We start from the raw sequence: 23,187 nt of genomic DNA, 5'->3' as shown, positions 1-23,187 counted from the left end.
GGAATTCTAAAATAGAAAGGAAGTGGGGAGGAGAGGAATCGTAGTGGTTACAGGGTTAAAAACACTTCTGGGAGGGTAGTCCAGTATTAAGGCGTACTACCCCAAAGCAGGATCATCTCTCTGCCTTTAGTTTTGAAAATATTCCAGTTCAGACTATGAAAGATAAGTACAAACAAGCAGTTTCATGTGCCTAATTCATGTGCTTTAGCAGTTCTTCATACATCTGACTTGGCTGAGATGTTCTGGCTCAGAGTTCACAGTCACTCTTGTGATTATAAACTTCTGTGGTGGGGTGTTGCAAGCCTCCTTAAAAGCACTACTGAAAATGTGTTTGTTACCTGTTTTAAGAAAAAAATTTTATTTTGTTCTGGCTATGAAATTTATTTTTGTTACGCATTCTCTCCCACAGGGCAAAATCTCTGATCAAGTTTACAACTATCCAGAGGGCTTAGGAGAAGTGCTTTATAGAGAACAGTTCGACTTCAACGCTGAGCCACCTTGGGAACCTAGCTGATGATAGTAGGGTTCCATCTCCTAACTTGTCCATGTAAGTCTCTTTTCTGTCTCTTTTTTTCATCTGTATGCAGGAGGATGAGCACTTCCAGAAGTACAAACAGCATGTATTGGCTTTTTGATAAGAAAGTTAACTGTCTTGATGTAAATTATCAGAATTTGGAAACAGTGGCGTGCATATTATATGGGGCTTTCATTCAAGGGAGGACTATAATTTTTACTCACCTAATACTTTTCTCAGCAGAGTTATCTGATGAATTTGAGACATGCGTGTGAGTAAACTTTGTAAATAGAGTCACTTTTCTGAATTAGGACTGTTGACTGCAGGAATCCTAAAGTGAAAGGCTGTAACTTCAGTCTCTCAGTGGTAACGCTGAAGTCATGAACAGGCGCTGCGTGACTGTTAGGATCAAATCATGGTTTGCTGAGTACTGTCTGATTTCTTATGGTGTTTTATACTGAAATAGTTAAAACTTGCTCTTGTAAACAGTAACTAATGCCGATCATAGAGGGTGTGCCTTCCCAAATGCCTGTCTCCATTATTTGCTAATTACTGTCCACTTCCACAAATAGTTGTAGTTGAGCTACAGTAGAATGTGGAATTCTGTGTTGGATGGAAATCGTGTACCAATTATAAATGCCTTTACATTTTTAAGAGGCAAATAGTTATTAAAGAAAAACAAAACCCATGATAACTGAAAGCAAATGAATGTGTATGGCTGATCATAAGGAGCACAGAAAACTCTGGCATGTATGTGGTTATCATGTTCTGTTAACATAAAACAGTAGCTTTATGTGGTTTTAACAATAGCCTTGTAGTATCTGAGTTAAGCTGATATTTTTTTCCTGTCTAGCTGAGGGCATTTTCATTTGGCTAAAGTAAAGGAGTCACAGGATGAGCTTGGTTTATCACGATTTCTGGCTTTAACTCCAGAGTTCATGTTCTTGTTGTTTTGTTTGAAACCTACTGAATTAACTGCATATATCTAGTTGTATGTAGATGACTGCTCTATTCAAGTGAATACAGTTCACACTGAAAATTCTCTGAATATCACTGTTATTTAGTAGGTGTCACATGATTTTTATGAGCGAAAAATCAGAGAAAATTATTCCTCTCATTCAGTTTTTGAATTTTTGCTCACTCTTGTATGCAGGTGGAACTCTTGCATGACATCTATTCAACAGGAATAAAGTAGTAAAAAGATAGGAAAGGTGTAATAATTGTTAGGAGGGAGTGAATAAAGTATAAAATCTTCAGGTACTATAAATGCTTTGTAGTTTCTCAAACTGTTCGAAAGAATTTTGGCTTTTAGTGAAGCTTTTCTTTTCAAAAAGGCTGTTCTGGTATTTTCTTTGAGATAATTCTTTCTCTAACTGGTAGACTGTTGTGACAAATAGTGCAAGGTGTAGCTTGTCCTAGAACGGATGCCACGGGATTTGCTGTATTTGTTGGCTGAATGCGTGAATGATCTTTGTGTTTATTTTGATCTTGGATCTATAATGTGTTCAGTAAAATATATATTGCACACAAATGTATGTAGCTCAGTGTTGAATGTAGTGGTGATGTAGGTAGCAGTAGTGTGCAAGTAAATCTGTACCTGTTCTGGTGTGCTGAAGCACAGGTAATTGCCTCAAACACAGCTAAGATGTGAGCCAGCTAATTGGTGGTTTGAGTCCTGTTCAACTTGCAAAGTGATTTAATGGGAAAAAGGCCAAAGGAGCTTTTAAATATAATTATTAATATTATGTTACAGTGGAACTCAAATAAAACTCTTCTGTCTGAAGGTGTACTTACATTCATATTAAACTTGCTTCCTTTTTATAATTCTCTCCCTCCCACTTTTGTCCTTGTATTACACCAGCCAAGGAAGAACTTGGTATTTGGTTCTGTTGTGCTCTTCAGGCTCTGACTTCCTGAGCAGTCTGGCAACTGTGGTCTGAAGTCTTGCTTCTTTGAAAGTCTGTTCTATTTATTGCCACATCTGGTTGATCAGAAATGAAGAGAATTAGTGATGGAAATCTAATCTATTAACAAGCCCTGCCTATGCCAAGTGGAAGCAGTAGTTATCTGAACTGGCTAGCCTTTAAAGCGCTCATGACTTAGTTTAAATGGGAGTGGCAGATGGGGAACAGGAGGGCTGGGGGTCAATGGGAAGGCCAAATACTAATACAGACGAAGTAAGAGGATAGGATAAGGAGGTAACTTCTTGCACTTGTCATGAAAAGAGAAGTGCTGGTATAGTACCATCAAAGTACACATGCGCTTACACACGTACTCACTTGTAAGCTTTGCTAGCTTACTGGCTTTGAGTAATGTATCCAGGCTTCAAGAAAACAGAAGGAGGTTCCTGAAGGCATGGCTCCTGTAGAAGATCTCAGATGGGGCATTGTCTTTTAGTATCTACTCCTTTTGTTTGCCTACTTTGGTGGAGATGCTCTTGTTACAGTGCTCATTTAACTGTGTGGGGTACTGCTGAGAGAATGGTAGGATGCAACTAACCTAAGCTGTACAGGGAGTCTGCCAGGACCCTCAGTGGATTTGTACTGAGAGGCAGCTTGGGTAACACACGATGTCCACTGCCATTGTAAATAGACACCTGCCTCAGCAGTTAGTGCCTGTGTTTAGCTAACTGAATGGTAAGGAAGTAAGCTGGTGAAATGGCATCTTGGAATATTTTTTTAAAAGATACTCCCATTATAAATAGTCATTTCCTGCACTGCAAACAGATGACTCGTGTTTCTACTCTTCTAATATACCCGTTCTGCACTTAATTGCCGATGTTAGTGACAAAGACCTTTTTTGGTCTGTTAGCTGTGAAGAACCAGTACTGGAAGGAATGTGAGATGAATGTATTTCACCTCTTTATGATTTTTGCATCAGCATAATTGTTAATCTCATAAATATTTATTGTGTTTAATAAGATGTGTAGTTGATAGGCATTAATGGGAGCCTGTTTCGTTTACAGAGACTTTATTCTTTGCAGAGGAAGTTTTTAATAAAAGACCCAAACCTCAAGGTGATGGTTTTTTTCAGGCCAAGCATTATGTAGTTCTGGCAATATAAAGAAAAAAAATAAATTGAAAATGTGTGTATTATAGATGCTTGCATATGACAAGTGTGTGTTTAGTTAGTCACTTTTCAGAGCATTTTAATTTTCTTCTATTCCAGATGTCTGCATTAATTGCAGTGTTTAAACATGTAAACTTTTATCTTGAAGTTCTTCATCTGGAAAGTTACTGTGTTAAACCCTAAAGAGCCTGAGGATGTAATGCTTACTTCAAAGAAAGCAATTGCATGCCTGTGTAGAAGTCTCATACCACTTGACAGCTTTTGTTTGCCCTAAAATACATGTCCTGAAGCACTATGCAGACTTAACATTTCAGGTGGTAAAATGGGTGGTGTTACCACACTAAGTCTGTCAAATCATGACTTCCAGCAAGTCAGCACTTTCAGCAAGGACTGAACTCTGTACTCTAATGATTTCTGACTCACCTTACAGACACAGAAGAAGTTCTGAACCATTCTCTCGATTCCCTTCTGCATATATTCATTTGATCTTTCCCAAATTTTATCACTGATTGTCCTCCCCCCTCAGGAGGGGAGCCAGTCAGAACAGAGGTTATAGCACAATGCCAAATCCTACTGCAGGTATTAACCCCTTAAAGAAACATTTCTCAAGTATGTGCTGTTTTGTGCTGTAGCAGTGCTAGTAGGAATTGCAGTTTTCTCTTTGTAGAGTATTCTTCCTATCTAGTTCTCAACAAGACTGAAAAGATGTCATTTCTTCCAGAGCAGGAGAAATCACAGAGGAGATGAATGGGCTGTGACTCTGAGGACAGAAGTTGATGTTAGCTTTTTTACTGGATGGATTTTGCTAAAAGAAAAGCTTAAATGTTGTGGACAAGCTTAGAAAGCAGCCTAGGAGAGGTTATAGTAGGTTGTTTATGGCTTGTTGCAAGCTATTTTATTAAATCTGTTTTAGCATGGATTCCTTTTCGTCCTTGCCTCTTGACTGTAAGATTTAGGAAGTGGTCGTCATCAAAGCTAACAAAAAGCTCTCGGCTGCCGGATTAATCCTTGCTGTTGTTCAGAGTTGATGAGGTCAATTACTTGAGTAAAAAACACAAATGTCTTTACCATTTCTTTATGGAACAGCCTGCTTGTCTGGAACTAATATGCTTACTTTTGCTCTCAAACATAGATTTTTCTTAAAATTTTTTGGCTTAGGCTTAACTTTGACTTAATCTGCTCACTTGCCAGATAAGCATTTTTTTGTTGCTGTTGGGTTTGGGGTGCTAGTGCTAAAGAGTCTTCCACCCCACTGTGCTTTACTTAAACCAGTTCTCACCCTCCTCCTGAGGATCCCCCCAAAAGTAAAAGGGCAACTATAGACACCACAGTCATTAACTATGCAAAAACCCTTCTTTTAAGAGTACTTCAAAATTAGCTTAAATCTACTCCATGTAACTCGGATGAACGCCAAGACTTGAAGAAAAAGAGCTAGCTGTTGTTTAAATCCAGCTGCTTCATTTGAAATATGAGGCACAAGCAATTGGGCTGCAGGAGTGGTGTATGTGTCTGTGTCTAAAAACTCATTGAGTGCTCATTCAGGGTTCCACTGGGTGTACTGAGACCTCCCAGCAGGGCAGGGGGGTGCATTCCTTCAGTGGAAGGCACTCCGGACCATGTGCACGCTTCAGAGTGTAGGAAGTGGCTTGCAGTAGAAAAAAAAAACCAACAACAAAAACCCCTGAAACTTTAAAATCTAGCTAGTAGTACCCTTGTATATACATAAATCCTTAAAATGCTTTAGTTCTGCCTTTCAGGTTTTTTAACAGGTTTGTCCAATATGTCAGGGAATTGTGCTCTTATGATCAGAAACACAGGGCTTGTCCAACTTGAATAAACAAAAAGAAGCTCAGATAGGAGGCTTCTGCCAGCCCCAGTCACTTCTCACGTGCATTCAGTCACAGGTACTTACAGTACTTACTGGTCGGATGTACGCAGGGAGGGGGAAAGAGGAACTGGGATCATAGAAGCTCATCCTCTACAGAGTTTTACTGTGTCAAAATGTTACCACTGAGTTTTGTTGAACTTTTCTGGAAGTTCCAGCACAGGTTAGATGGGTTCTAAAACATATGATAGATTTAGATGAAGTATAAAACACGTTTGTCCTCTGTGTCACAAAAGGATTAAAAAAACTTGCGGTTTTTGAATGGTTAATAGATCTACATTTGAATAATCTGTTGCAAATGGAAATCGTTTTGCTCTTGCATGTGTTCAGAGTGGTTGTTTACTTATTCCTCTTTGGGTAGTATGTGTCTTGCAAGAAGACAATAGAAGAGCTGTTATTGTAGAAGAAAAGTTTAATGTGTTTTGCACAACCAGCAAGTTCCTGAGGATGCATGAAGTTCTTTAAAACTTAGTTAAACATTAGGCTGTTTAAGTCATAGTATAAAGAATTATGTGCTAAAAGAATTAAACTGTGCTGTTAGCTTTTTTCTTCTTTTGATCTTCACATTTTGAATATTCCAGAACTGTATCAAATTTTCAGTAAAATGCTGATGCCAGCTTTTCTTTCTGGGTGGGGGAACCCAAACCAAACCATTTCTGATACTCCTGGAAATCATGGATATTTTATGGAAGTAAACGCGCTGAGGAGTTTTGTGCCAATCAGCTGGCAAATCTGATGAAGTACCTGTACCCTGAAGAGGGTGACAGTAGCTACATAAACATGACTGTTGTGTTCGTGTTTGTTTCACTGATTCGAAGTCCATCTTGGTTCACAACATTGTCTTTTTTTTTGTTTGGTGATGTCTTTTTCTATGGATTTTAGCTGTTACTCACAAACTTTAAACTGAGATGTGACTGACTGAAAACGTTTTTCCTGGTTATTAAAGTGTCTACCACCTAGTCATTCTTTCTATAATTGTAACTTAAATCCTTACATCAATGTGATAATTATCTTGCTCTTTCATGATTGTTTTAGATCTTCAGGATTCAGTTAAATAAGCGTATGACTGACTCACTGTATGTGTGAGACAAGTATGTTCTTACCCAGTGCACTTGTCTGTATCATTCAGTTTCTGAATATAACTGAAAATTCTTGTCACTGCTGAGTTAAATTCAGCTGGCAGTAGCTGTTCCTCTTAAGAAACATAGGTGGCATACTTGAGTTAGGCAGAAAGCATGCAACACTCTGCGGGCTCTTTTCCCTGTTACTGAGCAACTGCTGCTTAGCTGTCTTAATATTAGCTGGAGCAAAAGTAACTTTGTTCATATTAACAATGTTAACTGAACTTATGTTGTGAATTGTGGATATTTTTTTTTGACTGTAGGGAGGTGGTGGAAGTAGTGTGAGACAGTTAATACCATGGCCTTGTGACCATTTGAAGTCAAAATTATCTTCTTAGCTTTTAGAGTCTTACTGAAGCATTTTTTACCTTCGTCTGTAATGCTTCTGGTTTCTATCAACACTTTTAATTAGAAAATAATTCTGTTATTTTAAGGACAAGTACAGGTGCCTTAAGAAAACAACCATCTCTTTTTTTATAAATACCGTGCAAATTCTCTTGAGAGATTAGAAGTCGTCTAGGGTATTCATGTAAAGAAGGAATCTAATTAGCTGACTGGTTTTGATCAGTCTTGTGTTAGTTGTAAAGATGACAATTGAAACAAAGTCTGGTCAGTCTGTTGCTCTAAGCTAATAAACTGCTTTTAAACAAAACCTACCACTTAATGGAATGTAAACTGCAGGTTGTTGTATTCATCAAGTAAGGCTGATGAAGGTATATAATCAGCTGTTGGTAGTTTTCTGCTGATTTTTTTTCACCTGAGATGGAGTATTTAATCTGTATTCTAAGACTGTATATTTAACAGTATTTTCTGTCTTTGGATTTTGTTGATTCAGGTTGTCTTTGGAAAACACTGCTTATAAACAAGATCTAATTTACAGTGAAGGTTTGAGGATAAACAAGATGCAAGTATAGCTAGGCTATAACTGTTTCTTTCTTCTAATACTGTTCCTGTGTACTGAGATTGTAATTTTTAAAACTGCTTCTAGCTAGTGGCTTCTTTCTGTTAACCTCTACTGAAGATTTTTAAGTGTTGTAGGTAATCTTCAGAACACAACAACAAAATAAATAAATACAGTGTGTGAAGGCAATGGTTATGAATGAGCACCTAAACAAAAAACATAATGTTAACACAAATATGTGAATCTTGACGAATATCAGTGCTAACATTTAACCAATAAACTCCAAGTTTTCTTTAACAAATTCAGAAATGTTGTATGACAGACAGTCTTCCAGTTGCATATTTGAATACTAATGGCACTTAAGATGCTATACTTAAGAATAGCTGAGCTGAGGTGTTTGTACAAGTATGCTACACTTGCAGTATTTTCATAGTTTGCATAAGCTCAACACAGATCAGTGTGCATACAGTCTGGGATGCTTCTCGAGACCAGACTTGCATCAGTGGTTTCCTACTCTTCTTTACGTTAGTATCAGATTTAAAAGATGCAGCTTCTGCCTTATTCTTGGCTTCAGTAGAATTGCACTATCCGTATCCCCAGCAAATGGAGGGTGGACAGCATAAAAAAATATTTGATTTTTTTGTAGAGAGTGTATGTGTGTTACTGCTTGTGACTTTTAAATAGTGGCATAGTATGCTTTGTGCCTCTTTTTTCATTGATTTATGTTTTCTTTGTACAGTTTGTTGCATAATTTAAGGACCCGGATTTAAGGCTTGGAAGCCCATCCCTTGTGTTTCTTGGTTTATGACTGTCGGCTTTGTGGAATACGGCTGAGATGAAAGGATTTCTCGAGGATGCAAATTACTCCATTGGCCTGTTGGATGAAGGAGCAACTCTTGCAGATGTTATTGACAACTGTATTTATGAACATACTCATGTAAGTTTTATAAGTTTTCCAAATCTTCTGGTTTAGTCCTGGAAGTCTTCAAAGTAGGTCACAGTATTTAGCGCTGATGAGCTGACAGCAATAGAGGAACAGTCAGCTAAAACTCACCTTATGAAGTAGTTTCCTTTTCTAATTCTACTTCTTTGCTGTTCCTTTGCTTTGGGCTGAATTCTGGGGAAATTTGGGCAACAGTTGTTACCTCCCTCGGTGTGGCTAGTAGGAAAGTAGTCTTGCTGTTGTAATTAAATTCAGGTTCCCATCTCATTGTTTCAAGAGATTTTGTTATCAATGGGGTTTAGACCAAGTGGCTCTTGCTGAGTTAGAAACATATTTTTTTTTGCTCTTTCCCTAAAAATATACCAAGGTCTAGACAAATATGTATGCTGAGCCAGTTTAAAGCCATGTTTAAAATTTCTGTGGTCGATCACTGTTGCATGGTTATACATCTTCCCGTTACCCTTCTCTCTGTTGGAAGCACAGCTACAAGCGTATTGTGAGGTGCTGCCTATTTTCTTTCAAGAAAACAAACTGGTCTAAAAGCTATTAAGGTTTAGCAATCTAATGGAAAGAAACAAATAATTCTGTGTATACAGTAATAGTTTTATTGAGTAAGGCTTCACTCACTACTAAGGAGGCAGAAGATGTTGTAGTCTTTGTTTTATAGATAAGATTGTAAAAAGCTTTTTAAAAAAATGAAGTTTCATTGAGCAAATACTGTATCCTTAATATGTCATACCTGTGAGTTGTTCACTTTTCCCTTGGTTTAGCAGAACTAATGTTCAAATGCAAGTGGCCAACTATAGTACAGCAAACAGCTAAATCCCACGGCCTTCTGAACTCAGGTGTAGGATTCCCAAATCCTGATTCCTAATATTCTTTTTCTGTCTAGCAAATAAATAGGTAAACTACTGGCAACATGTCATGTCTCCAACCACTGGCTGGCTCACAGAGGATAGCTGCCTCCTGCTGCTTTCATTTACTCCTTTAGCTCAAGGGGTAGAGGCCTGTGCCATGGATCTAAAGCTCCAGATCCCATTCCTGCTGGTGACCCGTACAGGGGGTCAGTATGCTTCCACCCGATGGAATTTCTATTTGTGTTTTTTGAACAGAAATAAAGACATTGTATACAATAAGCCACAACATAGTTTCATATCTGCGAAATTCAAGTGCTAGAATTAACATTTGATGTACAGTCTTAATTCAGATTGATCATGTATCTTGTGATGGTCTTTAAATGGCAGAGTAGGCTATTCGTTTACAGGAGTCTTACCGAATGCACATTCTAAACAATTATAGAATGATCTGTTTGGATTTTGATCTACTACATCCACATCATGACTTGATATTGAGAAAGACTATGGTAACAGATGCACAAGGAGGGCTGTTAAGTTTCCACAAAAAGTGTCTGTGCATTTTCTTGAAGATTATGCACTTGATTCTGCAACCTTAACACACTGAGTTTAGTTCTTAAAATTCTGTTTGAACTTTGTGCTTCACAAGATATGAACAGTCTCAAACTCTACTTCCTGAATTAAAATACTATCAAACAAATTTTCGGTAAAATGAGCTGCTAGCTAGATGTTAAAAATAGTGGTAGTACATTAGATTTTGTTCCTTGTATAATAAGTTATAAATTATGTTGAGACTGTGGAAGCTTTTGTCCCAGTGGATTTTCTTCCTCCAAAAAGTTGCAGACTTCTGAAAATGTGAAGTCGGAAGAGATTTGTAACCTATTCTGTATTTTTAGATTAAAATCAGCATTTGGCATTTCAGTAGTGTCTCTTGTTCAAGAATCTCAGAATATTGTCTAAATAGCATTCATAATCTCTGAAGTGGTAGGTATTCCTTTCGACTTTTATTGTTTTTCAAGCTAGTTCAGGTTGCTAGGTGAAAGGAAAAACGAGAGGACTGTTCAAGGTCAAACCTAAAAGTTAAAAGCAGGATGAAAAAAAATGTACGCAATTCTTTAAGACTTAGTTTCATGGGTTATTTTATGTTTTGACAGCAAACCCACAATTTCAGACATTTTATTTTCCTGTTTTTCCTTTTATTTAGAGTGGGAAAAGAGCATTTTATGTTGGTGATCTTGGAAAGCTTGTAAAGAAGAACACGCAATGGCAGAATGTGATGGCACCAATAAAACCATTTTATCCTGTAAGATGCAATTCTACTCCAGGTGTACTTGAAATTTTGGGAACCCTTGGTGTTGGATTTGCATGTTCCAGTAAAGTAAGTTTTTGTTTTCTGTGTATCTGTGTGCATTGTTTTCTTCTATCTGTCTGATGTTTTAAAAACAGCTTTTTTGGTGTGAAGTGCCATGGTTATATATAATATAATTTAAATTGTGAACTTCTGTGTAACTGGCTGTTGCAAGTCTGTACTTCCACCCTAGCAGTAGTGCATAGTTTTCTCTTTAGTGTATTTGACTATGTAGCACAGTACTAGAGTAAATAATAATTTTTATTTATTTTGTATATTTATATATTTATAATAAAATTTATTATATTTATAATAAAATAAAAATTCAGTGTCAAACTTGGTATGCTCCTGTTTTTCAGTCTGAAATGGTGTTGGTACAAGACCTGGGCATTTCTCCTGAAAACATGATATATACAAATCCTTGCAAGCAAGCTTCTCAGATAAAGTATGCAGCGAAGGCTGGGATAAACATCATGACTTGTGACAATGATATTGAGCTGAAGAAAATTGCACGTAACCATCCAAATGCTAAGTAAGTGTCAAAATTCTGGTTTTGTTTTTTTATGTGATGGAAATTTAATTTTGCCTGTATTCTGGGTTTTTGAATTGCAAGGAAGGTACATGGCTTCTTTAATACTTTTCACTTGTACCTATTTTTCTCTTCTGATGTCTCTTTTGAAGATAGCTTTTTTGGAACTTTTTCCCTAATGGGTCTTGGCTTCCTAACAGTAAGGCCCTTATTTCAGGAGAAATCTTGCCTTTTGATTTTGTAAGGCAATCTTCATGAAGAGGTTTCAGTGATTAAACTTCAGAAGTCTGTCACCTTATCATCTGCAAGTACATCTTCTTTCTGCTCTGTTGTGGCTTCACTGTTGTTTTTTTTTTTTTTTTTCCCAGGGTATTCAGCTGAAGCCACTAATAATCCAAACAAAAGTCAGGGCTGAGACTGTCAGCAAAAGAGCATGAGCATTGGGTCCCATCTAGGGCTTGGGTGTGCTCTGCAGGTTGATTAAATATACCTACAGGTATTTCCCCGCTATAAAAACAGTGAGAAATTTGACTCCAGTTCTATTTTTCAGTCACTTCAGTATTGGCCCAGATACCCTCCGTAGAGAAGTGATCAAAGATAATGTTCTGGTTGCTAAATAGGAGAATTTTATTGCTGCTAATGTATTGTGGTCCCTTTTGGACTGATAGGCACTCATGTCATAAAGCATCACATCCCTCACGTAGGAATACTTTGTCTGTGGGCCATACCTTTAAGAAATTTGGAGTTGGAGCCTTAGTGAATGTTACAGTGCTTTCCACTGATTAACAGGGTATCGCTTCCCACAAATGTCATCAGAGTGCACTAAGAAACTGAACTCCTGACATCCTTTACAAAGCCCTTGGTTCTAGACAGTCCTTAAAGTGTCATGTCTTCTCACTAAACTGTGGCCATAGTTGTAGAGTTGGGAAGATTCTATTGAGTTCAGTATCTGGAGACTCTGCTCATACCACCTGCTTGCCTCTTTTTTTTTTTTGGACTACCTTGACAGTTAATATTGCTGTTGCTAATGATTACACTTCCTCCTTGTGGAAGCCTCAGTGCCTTGTGTACTGGAGAGTACTTCCTCTGCAAAGCATGTTATCTGTGAGAAATAACTTTGTGTGTAAAAATCTGGGCCTTGACATACTCCACACACTTGAAAGCCTTAGCGATGCTAAAGCTGTCTCTCAATCACTAGTGCTGTACCAGTTATCACTGGTGTTTTCTTAGTTTTTATGTTGATTTATTTCCTTGAGTCTAACAGCCTCTTCTAGAAGATGTCTATCATAATATCCACAGCAAAAGTTAGGATGCAGATTTTTCTTGAGTGGCAGAATGGAGGAGTTTCATGAGCTAAACAGTGTAAACTCTTTACTTCCTTTGAAGGACCCTGTAGTCTAATAATGGAAAAAGTTCCAAGGACAAGAAACTCAATTTCTACAAAAACTGCAATTTGCTATCTAAAGTTTCTAGAAACCTGATCTCCAGCTCTCCTATTGGGTAGAGATTTGTTTGCTTGTTTTATTAGAATTCTCTTATTCAGGTCATTAAAGCTTTGGTGAAGTGAAAGCTATGAGTTTTCCTCTTTCTCTTCCTTGGCATAATTTCAAAAAGTCACAGCCTTTACATAGCCTTGTTCTTCCTGTGTGTGGTTGTTAGAGCTAGGTTGGCTTTTTGTAGATGAAGCTAATTATGCTTTGGATGAGGAAATACTGCTTAGAAAGTTGTAATTCTCATTTTCTGAAAATTCTTTCAGCTTTCTGCACTGAATTCAGTAATGGGTGGGTCTCTTATAATTCACGTTTCTGCCTTTAGAGGTCTTAGTAACTGGAATTGTTGCAATTATTTATTTTTTTTAAGAAGGAGGAGGAGTGTCAGAAAGGAGTGTTTAGTCTTCTGTTTCTATATACCTTTGGATTTTTCCAAACAAAATTTAACTGCTAAGGTTGCTGGTCTCCTAAGAGCTCCAGTAAGAGGCATGTTGTTATAAGTATCAACACTTCCTTAAAAATAAACAAAATCCAAACCCTAATCACACACATCAACCTCTAGCCCTACTTTAACTGGCTGAAACACAGGAAGAAGAATCCTACTAGACTTCTAGAATTACACTCTCAGTGGTTTGCACGAGAAAAATATCTTGCCTAACTTACAATGCTGCCATAACAATGAATCAATAAAATTTAACATTGTATGTTGTCTTTAGGAAACAGCTTTGTGTAATCTTAGTGTGAGGTTACAAGCAATAGTATTATGGGTTTGATTTCTTTAATATTTTAATGAATTTAAATTTTAACAGTTTTTTGTTACATCTGGTAGTCTTTCCAAATGCCTTACAAAATATTGTTTGACTACAAATTTATTGAACAGAAGTGTTTGTGCTACTGGAGCAACAGGAAGTGAGAGGCTGATCAGTTTCTTGATGAAGTGGTATAAACTGCAATTAACAAGGATTGCTGGGCAACCTGTGAGAACTCTTATAAATACACTTCAAACACATCGTGAGACATTTGGAAAGGACTTTTAGAAGTCAGGGTAGCTGTTAGCTTAGCCACTACAAAATGCGTTGGCTTAAGTTTTGCTTGTTCCTTGTCTTGAAAGAACAGTTTCACTTTGAGTGCAGAGTTTTTATCACTTGTTCACACTGTCCATCTTGGTTAGCTGTGGTGTGCTCTGTGCTGTCTGGGTGTATGTCATGACACTTAGTTTACTACATCACTAATTAATCGATCTTTCTTGTGGGGGGAGGAAGAAGCCAGTGACTTTCTTAGTGGGCAGCGGTTTGAATTTGTGAGTTTTGGGGGTATACCTGTAGAGGTTTTGGTGTGAATGTGCCTTTGCCACTCAAGTGTTAATTTAATGTAGCAAACCATCGACACTGGCACTGCAGTTTGCCAAACATAGCCGGAATGGGGCTCTGACTGAGGGAGGAGGCTGTCACGCTGCCTAAGGCTGTACACGATGGTACTCGTTTCCTCCCTGCTCCACAAGTGCCCTGGAAGAAGGGGCAGGGCATGGACTGACGCTCCCAGTCCATGTGCTCAACCGGGAGGGGAGGTGGAGGGATGGGGCCAGGCTGCACTTTGAGTGTGTCAGCCTGATGTTCTCCAGATGCTGAGTTTAACCAAATCTTGATAGATGACTGACTGAAGGGGAATCTCCATACGCTCCTCTTGGCTAGAAAGGGGTACAGAGATGGGAAAAGCATATTGCAGTCTCAATGGCTTTATGAGGAAGTATATTTATTAGAAGGTAACATTCTCTTTTATTACAGCACTCAACAGACTCTTGCTGCTACAAAAGAGTCTTAGTTGCTGCATTTCGAAATCCCTTGTCCTTGTTGGCTCCATGTTTTAGCCCCTAATTGCTAGTTTTTTCTCTGTACAGGATTGTTTTTATTAGGTTCACTTGACTCATCCATCGATGGAGCTGGAGTACTGACAACATAATCAACACACTTCTGACAGTCTTCAGGCTTCACATGTGCTGATGATGTAAACCAACTGCCCAAATCATCTTCCCCTTCTCTTAGGCTCTTACTGCACATTGCCACAGAAGACATTACTGCTGATGAGGAGATGAATATGAAGTTTGGCACCACCCTGAAGAATTGTAGGCACCTCATGGAATGTGCTAAGGAGTTGGGAGTCCAAGTAGTTGGTGTTAAGTGAGTAACTTTATTGTTCTCTGGCTGAGCAGACGTTTGTGTGATGTGCTTGAGACTTAGAATACAAAAGAATTTTTTCGCCCCTTTGGCACTATTTTACAGGGGTTTTTAAAGAAAAAACCCAACTTCTGGGTCATGAGTTTTCACTTGCAAGCAAGTGTTGATATCCAAGCAAAAGCTAGTATGAAACAAAGTAACTATTACAGACATCAAAGCAAGTGAAATAAAGGATTAGAAATCCTTCGCTCAGCATAAAAGCAAAGTTTAGAAGCTTCTCTTGTTTTCTAGCTATGTTCTTGAACTTCTGTGGTAACTTGATTAGTATTTTTCCAGCAATCGACAGCATAACAGATAAGTGCTGGTATAGCATGGGATAGCCTGGGCAGACTTTGAACAAGATGAACATGGGGTTGGATTTTTGAAGTGTTATGTCCTATGTCACTCTTTTTGATCATTATCAAGATAAAATGCTCAGATGAGGATTTTACTTGGTGTTCTGAGAGCTTCCAAATGATGTGTGGTATCTTAATCTCAAGTTTGACACGAAGATTTTACTATATGGAGGAAAATGCCTGCACAAGTCTTTGTTCTGTCTGCCTTCAGCTGTTAATTTATCACATGCTCATGAATGTTTTAAGAAAGCAACCAAACAGGTAAAGGAGTGGGCCATCAATGCAGTAAAAATAGTCTTTAAAATGGAAGCTAGGTTTTGAGGATGTAAACCACAATTGTTTTGATATAAATCTGTTTGATGTTAAAGTATAAATGTACTATAATTGTTACAAATGACCAATGTATTTAAAAATTAGATGATACCACTGAGAAAATGTACCTCTCAATGTCTAAACTAACTTTAACAAAAATCATGTGGCACTTTTGTAGTTTTTGTTAAAAAAAAGTTAAAAATCCACATGCAGATTCATGCAAGTTTAAAAGTGACCTTTCCCTCAAAATAGCATTTCTTAAAGAAGCAAGTAGGCTTGGAGTAGAGAGCATGGTGGCTCAGATGGGTATGTGAATGGTCTGCCCAGAACCAGCAGACCATCCTAGTCTTTAGGAAGCCCATGGGAACATTGCCGCATTTTTTGGCACCTGAGTTACTGCCGGTATTATGGCACTACTGAAACCTTTTGGACAAGGAACCAGAGGGGATTCAGGAGCTTGTGGGGGGCATCAGTACTTCTCTGCTTCTGATGACCTGCTCACCACCCTCTTCAGCCTTGCTATGAAACTAGGACCTGGCCTGGGGTGAACAGGCTTCAGAAAAGGGCAGTAGTGGGACATGTCTCTCCTCGCCCTCTCCCAGATGTTGGAGAGAGTAGGGAATGTGCATAGTACAGCCTGAGCTTTGAGAAGAAAACTGGATGGACCAGGAGAAAGGGTGTACAGGCCAAGGCAATACAAAGTAGGATAACAGAGGGCAGACTGTATGCAGGTACTATGTTAGTGTTGGACCCACTGACGAACAAATTTTAACCACTTTAATGGTGGAGACTGAACAGTTTAGTAAATCTGTTGTTGTTTCGTAAAGATAAGAATATTGTAGGACATTCTTAGCATTAAGAGCAAGATGAGCCTCAAGTACAAATCCAATGGAATAGAAGGCAATCTTCTTCTGGGTTTATTCTTTCCACAGTTACTGTATTATCATGCAAGCTTGTCTTGAGCCACTTGGGAATGAATTCCTTCCACTGCTGTTCTAGGTGATAAAACAGTTCGCTTGGTCTGAAAGCTGCACAATTCAGTGTATTAACTGTGTTTTCATTTCTTTCAGATTTCATGTTTCAGGCTCTTGCAAGGAACTGCAAACGTACATTCATGCTATATCTGATGCTCGGTGTGTGTTTGACATGGCTGTAAGTAGAGATATACTCACATGCAATTGCTACAGTGGAGGATCCATTTTATTCTAATCATACTAACAAGCCAGCTACTTTACTTCCAAAATATATTAATGCAGGAAATAGAACTTTTAGTAAGGGACTAAATGCTCCATTGTGAGACATATGGTAGAGGTAAAAAAAAAAAAAACCAAAACAACAACAAAAACAAAAAAACACTTTAAAATACTTATTGTGGACAAAGGTTAATGAATACTGTCCCACTGACAGACAGTAGCTTTATATGCTATTTTCAAATCAAAAATCAGTTTCCCACTTTTGATAAAGGCTTTTTGAAATTCAAATCTCAGTCCTGCAAATACAGTCGCCACTCTTATATTAAAATTAGGCATTAGTGTGCTGGCATTTATTGTGATATAACCACTAACTTGGGGGTATGTGATTTCTGATATTAATACCTAAGCATCGTAAGAAATAAAGGTGTTACATGGGGGGAGGGAATATCCAAATTTGTATGAAGAGGAATGGATTTGTTGGATGCTTCAGGTAGCTCATGGGAGTCTTATGTTCTATGTGTATTTCTCATATTGCAAAATTCAAAAATCCCTTTTCTGAACATCTGTCTTCCTATAAATGAGAAGCTTGTAAACTAAGTAGAGAAGACTGCAAGTCTTTTTACTCTTATTTACTGCAGTTAGTGCATTAGCTGTGACTGGTAACACATGGAGGGCAACAGAACTGAAGTTCTCACTCATCTTTGTGCAAATTCATTGTAGCCGTCTTGTCATGTAAGCCCTATCCAAAAGACTTGCGTTATATGTAGTTGTAAATTCCTGAAACTTTCTTTTGTCAGAATGCACCACGCTGGTTCAGTAAGTACTGTCTGCATATAACAAATGCCACAAGATGGGAGTTGATGTTGCTGTGGGACTTCTACTTGAGAACTGTGTGACCAGCCTCTATTGACATCCCAATGCTATTACTACTAGGTTTAATGGAGCTATACCAACTCCACGATGCTGTTACTCCCTCGCTAGACATACTCTGTTAAATACGCTTAGAAGTATCAGTACATAGAAAACAACCACAGTAAGGAGCAGCAAAAAATATTTTTACGGTTACAGTTGTCCGTGTGCTTATGTTCTGCCTCTGCATTTTAGGGAGAATTTGGCTTTAAGATGAACATGTTGGATATTGGTGGTGGCTTCACAGGTTCCGAACTGCAGCTGGAAGAGGTAAATGTATTGGAAGTTGAAACTTTAATTTTGATTTAGGAAGTTGAAGTGTTTAACCAATTGAACTGCAACTAACACTGATAACTGAAACCTAGTCTAAATTCTGTGTTAGACTGTAATTCATAAGACGCAAGTAACTGGTTTTATATTCTTCATTATGGGTAGTGTAATTAGCCTTTGGAAGGAGGTGATCACTGTTTCTTTTTAATGCTGCTCCTACTGGGCAAATGGTGACTTAAGCATGTCACAGATTAAATTAGTATCCTAAGCCACCTTAACAGCAGTAATTCCATTTTTTGGCAGTTGATTATTGTCCAGCTGGTTACTCTCTTGCATGGTTTGGGCCAGGATTGCTTACATCCTTTGGATCATAAGCCATATTGCTACTGCATGAACGCTTCTGGTACTCTGCTTTAGAACTGAAGGCTAAAGGTCTTGCTTTTATCTTTGCTTTGGCCAGTTTTACATAAAACTCAATACTGATTTGGCCTAAATGGGATCTTTAGTATGCAGTAGCACATAAAACAGAATGATAACCTGTTCACACTGTTACATTGTTTTAAAGACAAACTCCTTCAGTGTACAACAGTGATTCAATTAAAAGTTACTAACAACAATCAGGGACTTTCTTTCTTAGTTCTAACTGTTCTTTTACTTGTCCAAAATACTTGTTAATCCTCTAATATCTGGCTTTAGTGTTAAATAAGGCATTCCATTTCTAAAATTTCAGTATTAAGAACTGATCACAAAAATGCCCTTTTCCTTGTTCTTCTGCATTCATACATAATTTTACATTATCTGTTGTGCTGGACAAACTTTGAAATTACCTGTGCAGTCTTGAGTGTACCACAACTTGAGCTTTGGCCCTGAGGAGGGACTGTGTAGTACTTGGACTCAAGGTACTCAGTCTTCAGTGTTAGCAGAATGACCTGTTTTCTTAAATGCTTCTGTAAATTTTGGACCTCTGGTAAGGGCACTTGGCAGAGCATGGAGGAACAGAGTAAGCTTTTGGCATGCTTACTGGAACTGTTGCTGACTGAAAGTGTGTGTGTCTATCTGATACATAGATAAGCTGAGTTTCACCGATCTTACCTCTGACTCTAATTTCCTAGGTTAATCATGTCATCAGGCCATTGCTGGATGTCTACTTTCCTAAGGAATCTGGTGTTAATGTGATTGCAGAGCCTGGACGTTACTACGTTTCATCTGCATTTACACTGGCAGTTAACGTCATTGCAAAGAAGACTGTTGAGTATGATAAACTTCTTCCTTCTGGAGGTAAGGGTCGTGTGTGTCTTTTACATGATACAAATCAGTACAGGTAACTGCCCACTTTTAGTCAGGACGGACTACCTTGTCTCAGCATATATTGAATACATTCCCTTATGCTTGCACTGTAATCCGCCTTTTGGGTTATGACCACATGTTATCTGTGTATCTCACTTTGTTATGTTTATGTGGCACTTCTTGTTTCCTTACTAGGTTTGACTTTGCAATGGTTAAACCTATATTGGGTGTTCTACAGAAGGTGTATTAGAAGGTTCTGTATTAGAAGAACATAGAAAAATGTATGGTAGAGCCCACTACTTCTCTGCTGAAGTAGATGTTAGATTTATGTCCTTGAACAGTGATTATTACTGAAAGTATTCATTTCATTAAGCCTCACACTTCATGTTACAACTGAATTTATAATCTGGTCTCATACAGATTATTCTGCTCGTAATTCTCCCATTCCAGTGTATATGGAACCCCCTTATCAGGAGAAAGCAGTTGACTTAAGTTAGATTGTAAGAGGACTACTTATGACAAAAAATGCATGCAAGACAACTTCTCTTTTATTTCCAGTGGAGCAAACCAGGAATGATGATGAACCAATATTTACCTATTACATAAATGATGGTGTCTATGGTTCTTTTGCAAATAAATTGTCTGAGAAACTGAATACTATCCCAGAGGTTCACAAGGTGAGTCCTTCTATAATCTATAGAGTAAGTCCTTATCCATATGGCTTTTTATATATATTTAACACTTCATATGTATATAATTATGTATTTTTTTATAAAATTATCCTTATGCGTATTTGAAAATTTTCTTAGTTAATGAACTAAAGTCTGAATTGCCTGGATCATTTCCATATAGAAATACAAGGAAGATGAGCCTCTGTTTGCAAGCAGCCTTTGGGGTCCATCCTGTGATGAGCTTGATCAAATTGTGGAAAACTGTCTTCTTCCCGAGTTGAGCGTTGGAGATTGGCTGATCTTTGATAATATGGGTTCTGGTACCTTGGGTGAACAGTCTACCTTTAACGACTATCAGAGGCCACTGATTTACTACATGATGTCTTTCAGTGACTGGTAAGAAAATTCTCTTGGTAGTGGCAAGATAGTTTTCACTTCTTTCAAGCGCATACACTTACAGCAAAATGTGAATAATATTTGATGGCAAATACAGGATGATGCAACTGAGCACAAGAGTGTGACTTTTTAGTTTGTTTATTTTTTTACTATTCTGTCTGACTTTGCTAAGACTAAATGGAGAGCTGTGATAAAATGCCAACTTAGGGTTGACAAAGGAAAACAAAATATCCAATGTGGACTGAGTTCAGCGGTAGTTGTTGCTGAGTAATAGCCTTTTACTGCTTGACATCAGCTGTTGAGGTTTCCTGACACTAGTAATTGCAACTTGCCTACAATATTAGCACCTGTAGGCAGGAAGGGCAGAAGTGCTGTTGTGGTGATGATGAGAGTTGGGTAACCTGTTCCAATACAGAGGCAGCCAAGGCTCCGTGCTTCTGCCGGTAGAGAGTCATGGCTTTTCTGTGTCTGCTGAGCACTTGCGTAGCTGATTCTCCCTTCTGCTGGGACTGGGGACAACCTATCCAGGGGCAGCAGAGCTCAAATGCTATATTCGAGGCTTGTTTCTGATATGAAATTGTACGTGAAAACACCTTATTACAACTCTCATCCTTCTCTGCTGCAGGGATGAGATGCAAGATGCTGGAATTGCTTCAGACACATTGATGAAGAACTTCTTCTTTGTGCCTTCTTGCATTCAGCTGAGCCCAGAAGACCGCTTTTCCACTGCAGCTTAAACAGGCATTAACGCTTCATTTAGACCTGCAGTTGCAAGTCTGTAGTTTGTCTGGTCAACATTCCAGTGTGGAAGAAATGGAACAATCTTGAATTCAATTCATTCTCTTCAAAACTTGAAAAAATAGTAATAGCTAATGGGGACCAGGCAAAACAAGCTACAGCTACAATTCATGGGGGGGGTGGGTGGGGAGGGTTAGATAATGGCATCCAAATTTAAAATCAAATTCATTCAACCCCTGAGCGTTTAAATATGCAACAAAATGGATGACTTAGTGGAGATGGAAACCCATCACTTGGGTTCTTCAACAGTTTACATACAAGTACACAGTTTTTATACTAAGGATTCCTGTTAGAAAAGTCTTGTAAAGTTATTGTCTTTCGCCCAGATATATCAAATGTCAGTGGGAGACCAGTGTGACTTCATTAGATGTTTAGTGTATTTAGAATGTGTAAATTTGTGCTTTGAACTGTAGTTTAATAAATGTAAAATTGCATCATAGTATTTGTTGTATTTGACCCTTGATGTACCCCTTGTATGATTGCAATAAAACTTTGTGTAGATTTTACTGTTTTTCAGGCTAACTTTGGGAGGGGCTAGGCAGAAGAGGTAGCTATCAGATAGATGTACACATGCTTGTTTTGAGAAGCCTTTTCTCTAGCCCATTATTTCAGCTTTGTATTGAACCATAAATAATTCAAGCTTGATAAACTTATATGAACTGAAAGTCATATAAGTTCCTGGAAGGCTAAAAGGTAACTTTTGGTGATGGTTTTTTTTTTTTAAGAATATGACCTTAGATTCAGTTCTTAGCAGCAAACCTGCGGTAGATAAAGATGTACACAGAGAGAGGTAGTCTTTTAGCTGGTGTGCATGTAGTGCCCCTGAGGCAGCATGGGTTAGTACAGCTCTGCCAGTTGTCACAGAACTTTAACTCTTTTTTTTTTTTTTAATGTTGTTTATTGGAGAGTCTAGCTTTTGACTGCAGCTAGTTCTGTATAGTGCTGACTCCAAAGAGAAGGGCTACACAAGTCTTCAGAAACATCAATGATCTCTTGCGCTGGACTTTATTTAAATATATATCCATGAAGTAAAGGGTAAAGCATGCTAGTAGACGTGCATATGCCAACTGCATTGAGTAACTGGAACTGCTGAGACTGTTTAGAGGATTTCTTTATTATGTTACTGGAGCCTCTTGATTCCTTCGAGGTCCTTTTCTTCTCATTTTAACTTCCCTTCTGTGAAAACTGGGGGGAGGAGGAGAAGGGGTGTCAGGGCTTCAAAATGGTGCAATAAGTTCTGGATCCTGCAAAGGGGACTCTTTTCAACCCTTTTATTTGAGGTAAAATTCTGCCTTTTGGTTGCAAGTGTATTTTACATCAGTGCCAGCTGGTAGGAAATCTTAACTTCTAGCTCTATAAAGCAAAGATTTCGTAAAACTTGAACTTCTACTTGAAAGTAAAGAGAACTCAATTTGGACTCACTTGTCAGAACAGTTTTACAGGCCAGCTAAGAGAGGTACAAAATGGCTTATGCTTTGAAGATGCAGTTTAAGAAATTTATTACTGGAATTAAATATGGAAGTAGGCAAGGGAGTAAATAAACAACAGCGGGAAAGCTGTTGTGGGTTTTGTGTTTGTTTTGGGTTTTTTTAATCCCCGTGTTTCAAGAAGTGATACCCACTTCATTCAGTCTACCAGTTGAGATCTTTCTCTAAACAAAACGTAGGCTGCTGCGTGGGTTTTGACTAAATACAAGTTACGGTTGCCTAAGATAAGTGAACAGGATTCTGCTAAGCAGTCTTAAGGAGAGGTTTTTGGGGTTTTTTATGGTAACTTACAGATCAGTTGAAAAAAAATTCCTCTGTAAGTGATACAGTGGTCAGAGCAGAGAGATTCATTGTACTTGAGGACAGTTTGCCATTAAAGACAACCTGGAGTTTGAACACAGTATGTATTTCAATTTGATTTGCTGAGTGTTGCTATTTATAGTGTAATTGTAATTCAGAATTTTACTGAAAATATAAAAGCTGGATGGTTTCTATGTAGTACTTGGAACTAATGCAGCCCTGTCCTGCTCAGTACGTGTCTGCAGCTCCTCTTGCAGCCCGGCTGGTACGGCGAGCTGCAGTAGCTGGGATTTCTTTGGTGCTGATCTATGCAAAGAGTGTTTTGGTGTATAATATAATTT

General features: G+C 38.2%; 1 protein-coding gene across 3 annotated transcripts in view; it reads left to right on the top strand.

Moving 5' to 3' along the window:
• The window catches only part of AZIN1 (antizyme inhibitor 1), a 28,691-nt gene extending 5,744 nt beyond the window's left edge, over positions 1 to 22,947 (top strand). The window contains exons 1-12 of one of the 3 annotated variants that reach the window (XM_074577572.1): positions 407 to 547; positions 8,230 to 8,427; positions 9,326 to 9,496; positions 10,492 to 10,665; positions 10,995 to 11,167; positions 14,697 to 14,831; positions 16,606 to 16,687; positions 17,833 to 17,907; positions 19,020 to 19,185; positions 19,753 to 19,871; positions 20,047 to 20,261; positions 20,887 to 22,947. In XM_074577572.1, coding sequence (XP_074433673.1) covers positions 10,564 to 10,665; positions 10,995 to 11,167; positions 14,697 to 14,831; positions 16,606 to 16,687; positions 17,833 to 17,907; positions 19,020 to 19,185; positions 19,753 to 19,871; positions 20,047 to 20,261; positions 20,887 to 20,998 — 1,179 coding nt within the window. In that variant the 5' untranslated portion in view covers positions 407 to 547; positions 8,230 to 8,427; positions 9,326 to 9,496; positions 10,492 to 10,563 and the 3' untranslated portion in view covers positions 20,999 to 22,947. Of the gene's footprint in view, positions 1 to 406; positions 548 to 8,229; positions 8,428 to 9,325; positions 9,497 to 10,491; positions 10,666 to 10,994; positions 11,168 to 14,551; positions 14,832 to 16,605; positions 16,688 to 17,832; positions 17,908 to 19,019; positions 19,186 to 19,752; positions 19,872 to 20,046; positions 20,262 to 20,886 lie in introns of those variants that run through there. The other 2 variants (XM_074577573.1, XM_074577571.1) reach the window with 2 other exon arrangements.
• Positions 22,948 to 23,187: the final 240 nt, after the last annotated feature.

This window comes from Larus michahellis, chromosome 2 (assembly GCF_964199755.1).
Source record: "Larus michahellis chromosome 2, bLarMic1.1, whole genome shotgun sequence".
Taxonomy (NCBI): domain Eukaryota; kingdom Metazoa; phylum Chordata; class Aves; order Charadriiformes; family Laridae; genus Larus; species Larus michahellis.
Note: the sequence above shows the minus strand (reverse complement) of the source record. Positions and strands in the feature narration are given on the sequence as shown.